Source organism: Neovison vison, chromosome 4 (assembly GCF_020171115.1).
Source record: "Neovison vison isolate M4711 chromosome 4, ASM_NN_V1, whole genome shotgun sequence".
Lineage (NCBI taxonomy): Eukaryota > Metazoa > Chordata > Mammalia > Carnivora > Mustelidae > Neogale > Neogale vison.
Window position 1 is genome coordinate 69,932,278 of NC_058094.1, and position 8,312 is coordinate 69,940,589.

The following is an 8,312-nucleotide window of genomic DNA, read 5'->3' on the forward strand; positions in this document are numbered from 1 at the left end:
ACCAGGCACATTATAGGTAATGGAAAATTACTGGCTGAATTCAGTGGAATCTCTTGGAAACTGAAGAAGAATGTTAAATTGATGATTTAGAATAAATGTGTTAATATTATGCATATTTAACACTTAATATTGAATGTTTCCATAGAGCCAAATTAAATGTAAAACTCTTGACATGTTTTTATCTGTTTCACTTAGTTTTTCTACACCTCAAAAAATGTTTTTGTTTGTTTGTTTGAAACTAAACCCAATGGATTAAACCATCTGCCTGCTGTTTTCAAAATGAAAAAATTATTTTTTCCCAAGTGAATGAGCTATCCTAGAATATAAACCCTTAGAGGGCAAGAGTTAATATTTTCATGTTATTTAATATTCTTCGAAGGCAAATGCTAAACCCATGCACTCAGGAGACACTAATAACACCAGCTAATTATGATCAAGCCTCTTGAAACCAGGCTTAAAATAGTTCTTTTTTCAGTTTGTCAGAATATTATCTATACTTAGCAACACAAAAATTTTTAAAAAAGCAGATAGTTCTTTGTTTTTCAGATTGTCAAAATATTATCTGTATTTAACACAAAATTAAACAGAAATCCAAACATCTTTAAATATTTTTTTAAATGTGTAGGTAAAAATCAAACAAAGTTTCTTAATCTCTTGGATTTCACAATTGTTTCCAGTGGTTTTTGTTTTATCATTAGTTTATTTATAATCTCAGTCATAGTTAGACTAAGTTTCTAGCTTCTTACAAGAATTTCAAGATAAATGTAAAGTTGCTTGTAGTATAAATCCCATTCAACAGAAAACTGCTCTAAATGCTCATAAAGAATTTTTGAAGAAATAGAATAATGATAGGCAGTAAGAATGGGAATTTGGATATCCCTACTGTATTACTGATTCTTCTTTAAAATTGTTTTTGATTGTGTTATGTTAGTGATTTTTTTTAAAAGGTTATTTTATTTATTTATTTGACAGACAGAGATCACAAGTCGGCAAGAGGCAGGCAGAGAGAGAGGAGGAAGCAGGATCCCCACAGAGCAGAGAGCCCGATGCGGGGCTCGATCCCAGGACCCTGGGATCATGACCTGAGCTGAAGGCAGCGGCTTAATCCACTGAGCCACCCAGGTGCCCCAGTCATTGGTTTTTGATGTAATGTTCCATGATTCACTGTTCGTATATAACACCCAGTGCTCCATGCAGTCCGTGCCCTCAATACCCATAATCTCAGATTCTAGCTTTTGGCTAATTCTAAACATTTTCACAGCATTGGGATATAGGACTCCATTTCCACTAAAGGGAATGGCTGGGGAAGGCAACAGCTTTTCTGAAGCATCTGCTAAGAGTTGGGTGCTTTGTATATTGGCTCATTTAGCCCTCAGAACAACTCCATGAAATTAGAAAACCAAAGCAAGGTGAGATTGTACCAGTTTCTTAAGGACTCACAGATGGTAAGTGGAGGAATGGGATGCTACCTTCTTTTCTTCTTTTTGGTAGGGTGTAAGGTTGATATTTGCTTTTTTTTTTTAATCCCCAGAATACCTGTTAGCATCACACCACTTATTGGAAATCCATTCCCCACCAATCTTCATAGCCAGTTCTAAACCACGTTTATGTAGATTTCCTTCTAGCTTTTCTATTCTATTCTGCTGGTCAGATCTGCTTATTTCTTGTCTGTCTCTTCACTAATACTACCTGGTCTTAATATTTAAGTTTTGATATCTGTTAAGGCAAATCCTCCTTAAGGAACAATAGTTCCTTTTAAGGAGTACTTGGGGTCCTTAATCTTTCATATAAATTTTGCAGTTGACTTATCAATTTTCAGTTATATACATGGACACAAAAACATGCTGAAATTTTGACTGGAACTGTATTAAATTTATATGTCAATTTAGGCAATTAGGAAGATTTGGCTTGTATATGATATTAAGGTTTTCAGTCTTTGAATATGGCATATTTCTCCATTTATTTAGCTTTTTAAAGATATATTTCAGTAAAGGTTATGATTTTCACCATAAAAAGTTTTATTCATTGTTGAGAAAGCTTAGTAATTTCCAAGCAGGGGTATTTCCCAATACCCACTACTGATAGGACTGTGAAGAACAATGGTCATAGAGGCACCTTTCAGAAGGAGGAACTGCTAAGATGAAGGAAAAAAATGCCCAGGGAACACTTTTGTAAGCACAGAAGAGTTCAATCAAAGATCTTCCAATGCAGAAAAAGCATTTGACAAATTCCAACACCTTTTCATTATAAAACCTCTCAGTAATTAGAAAGAGAGGGGAATTTTTCAGCTCAATAATCTAAAAAATTTCTTATAGCTAGCATCATATGTAATGGCAAGAAGCTCAAAACTATCTCATAAAGATCAGGAACAAGGCAAGAATGGACTCTGTCATCACTGCTTTTCAACATCATACTGGAAATTCTAGCCAATGTAAGAATACAAGAAAAGGAAATGAAAGGTATACACTAGGAAGGAAGAAATAAAGCTGTCCTTGTTTGCAGATGACATGATTACCTATGTAGAAAATACGAAAGAATCAACAAAAACCTGCTGGAACTAATAAGTGATTATAACAAGATTGCAGGATACAAGGTTAATATATAAAAGTCAGTTACTTTTTCTATACCAAAAATGAAAAAGTAGCATTTGAAATAAGAAAATTTATATTAGCACCTCCCAAAATGAAATACTTAAATATAAGTCTAACAAAATGTGCACAAGATCTATATGTACAATGAAATATCATCACACACTTTTTAGAAACTTATCTGCTAAGTTTCTAAAAACTTATCAAAAAAGTAACAAATAGAGAGATATCTCATTTTCATGGATAAGAACTCAGTATTGTCAAGATAATAATTCTTCCAACTTCATCTATAAGTTCAGTGACATCCCAATCAAAATATGAACAAGTTATTTTGTTGCTATCAACAAGCTGATTTTAAAGTTCATGTGAAGAGGCAAAAGACCCATAATAGCTAATATTGAATATTGAAGAACAAATCTGGTGAGCTAACATTACCTGACTATAGGACTTACTCTAAAGATATAGAAATTAATGACAGTATGGTATTGGTGGAAGAACAGACAAATATATAGAACAGAAAAGAGAACCCAGAAATAGATCCATATAATTATATTCAATGATCTTTGACAAAGGAACAAAGACAATACAATGGAGAAAATACAGTCTTTTCAACAAGTGCTGCACAACTAAACATCCACATGCAAAAAAAAAAATATCTAAACACAGACCTTCACATTTCACAAAAATTAACTCAAAATGGATCATAGTCCTCAATGTACAATGCAAAACTATGAAATTATTAAAAGATAACATAGGAGAGAACTTAAATGACCTTGGTTATGATGACAACTTTTTAGGTAAAGCTCTGAAGTCATAATCCATGAAAGAAATAGTTGGTAACCTGGAATTTATTAATATTAGAAAACTTCTCTGCAAAGACAGAAGAGTGAGAAGAAAAGCCATACACTGGGAGAAAATATTTGCAAAGGAAATATCTGATAAAGGACTGTTATTCAAAATACACAAAGTATTTTGTTGAAGATTATTTGACCGTAGAGTTGAGGGTCCATATCTGGGCTCTCTACTCTGTTGCACTGGTCTATGTGTCTGGTTTTATGCCAGTACCATGCTGTCTTGGTGATCACAGCTTTATAGCAAAGCTTGAAATCAGGTAACGTGATGCCCCCAGTTTTATTTTTGTTTTTCAACATTTCCTTAGCGATTCAGGGTATCTTCTGATTCCATACAAATTTTTGGATTATTTGCTCCAGCTCTTTGAAAAATACCGGTGGAATTTTGATCGGAATGGCATTAAAAGTACAGATTGCTCTAGGCAGTATAGATATTTTCACAATGTTTATTCTTCCAATCCAAGAGCATGGAATGGTCTTCCATCTTTTTGTGTCTTCTTCAGTTTCTTTCATGAGTGTTCTGTAGTTCCTCGAGTACAGTTCCTTTACCTCTTTGGTTAGGTTTATTCCCAGGTTCTTATTCTTATGGTTCTTGGTGCTATAGTAAATGGAATCGATTCTCTAATTTCCCTTTCTTTTCACTGTTAGTGTATAAGAAAGCCACTGATTTCTGTACATTGACTGTATTCTGCCACATTGCTGAATTGCTGTATGAGTTATAGTAGTTTGGGGGTGGAGTCTTTTGGGTTTTCCATATAAAGAATCATGTCATCTGTGAAGAGAGAGAGTTTGACTTCTTCATTGCCAGTTTGGAAACCTTTTATTTCTCTTTGTTTTCTGATTGCTGTTGCTAGGACTTCTAATACTATGTTGAACAAGAGTGATGAGAGTGGGCATCCTTGTCATGTTCCTGATCTCAAAGGGAAGGCTGTGAGCTTTTTCCCATTGAGGATGATATTTGCTGTGGGTCTTTCATAGATAGATTTGATGAAGTTCAGGAATGTTCCCTCTATCCCTATACTTTGAAATGTTTTAATCAGGAACGGATGCTGGATTTTGTCAAATGCTTTTTCTGCATCAATTGAGAGGACCATGTAGTTCTTCTCTCTTCTCTTATTAATTTGATCTATCACATTGATTGATTTTCAAATGTTGAACCATCCTTGTAGCCCAGGGATGAATCCCACCTAGTCATGGTGGATAATCTTTTTAATGTGCTGTTGGATCCTCTTTGCTAGAATCTTGTTGAGAATCTTAGCATCCATATTCATCAGTGATATTGGTCTGAAATTCTCCTTTTTGGTAGGGTCTTTGCCTGGTTTGGGGATCAGGGTAATGCTGGCTTCATAGAAAGAGTCTGGAAGTTTTCCTTCTGCTTCAATTTTTTGAAACAGCTTCAGGAGAATAGGTGGTATTTCTTCTTTGAAAGTTTGGTAGAATTCCCCAGGGAATCCATCAGGTCCTGGGCTCTTGTGTTTTGGGAGGTTTTTGATCACTGCTTCAATCTCATTACTAGATATCAGCCTATTCAGGTTGTCAATTTCTTCCTGGTTCAATTTTGGGAGTTTATAGTTTTCCAGGAATGCATCCATTTCATCTGTTGAAATGTATCCATTTCATTGTGATCTCTCCCTTTTCATTCATAATTTTATTAATTTGGGATTTCTCTCTTTTCTTTTGGATTAGTGTGGCCATTGGTTTATTGATCTTATTGATTCTTTCAAAAAACCAACTTCTAGTTTCATTGATACATTCCACTGTATCTCTGGTTTCTACCTTGTTGATATCTGCTCTAATCTTGATTATTTCCCTTCTTATGTGTGGAGTTGGTTTGGCAAAACAGGAAAAAATATACAGTGAAAAAAAGACACAGTCTCTTCAATAAATGATGCTAGGAAAACTGGATAGCTATATGTAGAAGAATGAAACTTGACCATTCTCTTACACCATACACAAAGATAAACTCAAAATGGATAAAAGACCTCAACGTGAGACAGGAATCCATCAGAATTCAAGAGGAGAAAATAGGCAGTAACCTCTTCGATATCAGCCACAGCAACTTCTTTCAAGATATGTCTCCAAAGGCAAAGGAAACAAAAGGGAAGATGAACTTTTGGGACTTCATCAAGATCAAAAGCTTCTGCACAGCAAAGGAAGCAGTCAACAAAACAAAGAGGCAACCCACGGAATGGGAGAAGATATTTGCAAATGACAGACAAAGGTTGATATCCAGGATCTATAAAGAGCTCCTCAAACTCAACACACACAGAACAGACAATCATATCAAAAAATGGGCAGAAAATATGAACAGACACTTCTCCAATGAAGATATACAAATGGCTATCAGACACATGAAAAAACGTTCATCATCATTAGCCATCAGGGAGATTCAAATTAAAACCACATTGAGATACCACCTTACACCAGTTAGAATGGCCAAAATTAGCAAGACAGGAAACAACGTGTGTTGGAGGGGATGTGGAGAAAGGGGAACCCTCTTACACTGTTGGTGGTAATGCAAGTTGGTGCAGCCTTTTTGGAAAACAGTGTGGAGATTCCTTAAGAAATTAAAAATAGAGCTTCCCTATGACCCTGCAATTGCACTCCTGGGTATTTACCCCAAAGATACAGATGTAGTGAAAAGAAGGTCATCTGTACCCCAATGTTTATAGCAGCAATGGCCATGGTCACCAAACTGTGGAAAGAATCAAGATGCCCTTCAACGGATGAATGGATAAGGAAGATGTGGTCCATATATACTATGGAGTATTATGCCTCCATCAGAAAGGATGAATACCCAGTTTTTGTAGCAACATGGACGGGACTGGAAGAGATTATGCTGAGTGAAATAAGTCAAGCAGAGAGTCAATTATCATATGGTTTCACTTATTTGTGGAGCAATGCCTCCTGTACCACCAACTGCTTGGCTCCTCTGGCCAAGGTCATCCATGACAACTTCGGCATTGTGGAGGGACTCATGACCACCGTCCATGCCATCACTGCCACCCAAAAGACTGTGGACGGCCCCTCTGGGAAGCTGTGGCATGACGGCCGAGGGGCTGCCCAGAACATCATCCCTGCTTCCACTGGTGCAGCCAAGGCTGTAGGCAAGGTCATCCCTGAGCTGAATGGGAAGCTCACTGGCTTCGCCTTCAGTGTCCCCACCCCCAACGTGTCTGTTGTGGATCTGACCTGCCGCCTGGAGAAAGCTGCCAAATATGATGACATCAAGAAGGTGGTGAAGCAGGCATCAGAGGGCCCCCTTAAGGGCCTCCTGGGGTATACTGAGGACCAGGTTGTCTCCTGCGACTTCAACAGTGACACCCACTCCTCTACCTTTGATGCTGGGGCTGGCATTGCTCTCAATGACCACTTTGTCAAGCTCATTTCCTGGTATGACAATGAATTTGGCTACAGCAACCAGGTAGTGGACCTTATGGTCCACATGGCCTCTAAGGAATAAGAGCCCCCTGAACCACCAGCCCCAGCCAGAGCAAGAGGAAGAAAGAGGCCCTCAGCTGCTGGGGAATCCCTGCCCCAACTTATCCCCTAAAACACTGAGAATCTCCCAACCTTCACTGTTTCCATCCCGACCCCCAGAAGAAGGGGAGGGGCTTGGGGAGCCCTACCTTGTCCTGTACCGTCGATAAAGTATACTGTACCCAGCCAAAAAAAAAAAAAATAGCAAATAGCATGGAGGACAAGGGGAGATGGAGAGGAGAAGGGAGTTGAGGGAAATTGGAAGGGGAGGTGAACCATGAGAGACTATGGACTCTGAAAAACAATCTGAGGGTTTTGAAGGGGCAGGGGTAGGAGGTTGGGGGAACCAGGTGGTGGGTACTAGAGAGGGCACGGATTGCATGGAGCACTGGGTGTGGTGCAAAAACAATGAATACTGTTACGCTGAAAAGAAATAAAAAAAATTTAATAAAAATCTTTTTTTTTTAGGTAAATGAAATAAAAAAAAAATACACAAAGTGCTCTTAAAACTCAACAATAAGAAAACAACCCATCTAAAAAACTGAAGATCTTTAATAAATAGCCCCCAAAGATATACATATGATAAGCATATGAAAGATGCATCATATGTCATCAGGAAAATGCAAATTAACACAACAATAAACTATTACTGCACACCTATTTAGAATGATTAAAATCCAGAACACTGAAAACAGCAAATGTTGGCAAGATTTGAATTTTATGTATACCACACTGGGTTAATAACTGTATCTTTATAGTAAGTCTTGAAGTCAAGGAATGTTAGTCCTCTAACTTCTCCATCAATATTAAATGATGAATGAATATGGGAACTGTCATTGATTACTTGTGGGAACACAAAATGTTACAGCTATGTTGGAAGATATTTTGGTAGTTTCTTATAAAAGTAAGTATACTCTTACCATATAAACTAGCAATCATACTTATTGGTATTTAAGCAAAAGTGTTGAAAACTCATGTCCACACCAAAATCTGAACATGGATGTTTCTAGCATCTGTATTCATAATTGTAAAAACTTGAAGTGATGAAGATGTCAAAATTTGAAGCAATCAAGATGCCCTATTTACCTTTAGTAGGTGAATAGGTCAATAAATTGTGGTACAACCAAACAGTGAATTTTTTTTTCTAATTAACATACAATGTTTTATTTGCTTCCGGGGTACAAGTCTGTGACTCATCAGTCTTACACAATTCACAGCACTCACCATAGCACATATGCTCCCCAATGTCCATAATCCAGCCACCCTATCCCTACCCCCTGCCCCCAGCAACCCTGAGATTAAGAGATTAATCCTGAGATTAAGAGTCTCTTATGGTTTGTCGTCCTCCCAATCCCGTCTTGTTTCATTTTTTCCCTCCCTACCCCCCACGACT

General features: G+C 37.3%; 1 protein-coding gene across 1 annotated transcript; it reads left to right on the top strand.

The window, feature by feature from the left end:
- The first annotated feature begins 2,379 nt into the window (after nucleotides 1–2,379).
- Nucleotides 2,380–7,043, top strand: LOC122905340 (glyceraldehyde-3-phosphate dehydrogenase). Its single transcript, XM_044246981.1, has 2 exons — nucleotides 2,380–2,459; nucleotides 6,338–7,043. The coding sequence occupies exons 1-2, from the start codon at nucleotides 2,380–2,382 to the stop codon at nucleotides 6,900–6,902; spliced, it is 645 nt and encodes a 214-aa protein (XP_044102916.1). The 3' UTR covers nucleotides 6,903–7,043.
- Nucleotides 7,044–8,312: the final 1,269 nt, after the last annotated feature.

Excerpts from the sequence above, each read along its gene's own strand:
- LOC122905340 (XM_044246981.1), top strand. The coding sequence starts at position 2,380 with ATGGACTCTGTCATCACTGCTTTTCAACATCATACTGGAAATTCTAGC. Across the intron at positions 2,460-6,337 it reads ACAAGAAAAGGAAATGAAAG|CAATGCCTCCTGTACCACCA; the intron begins GTATACACTAGG and ends TTATTTGTGGAG.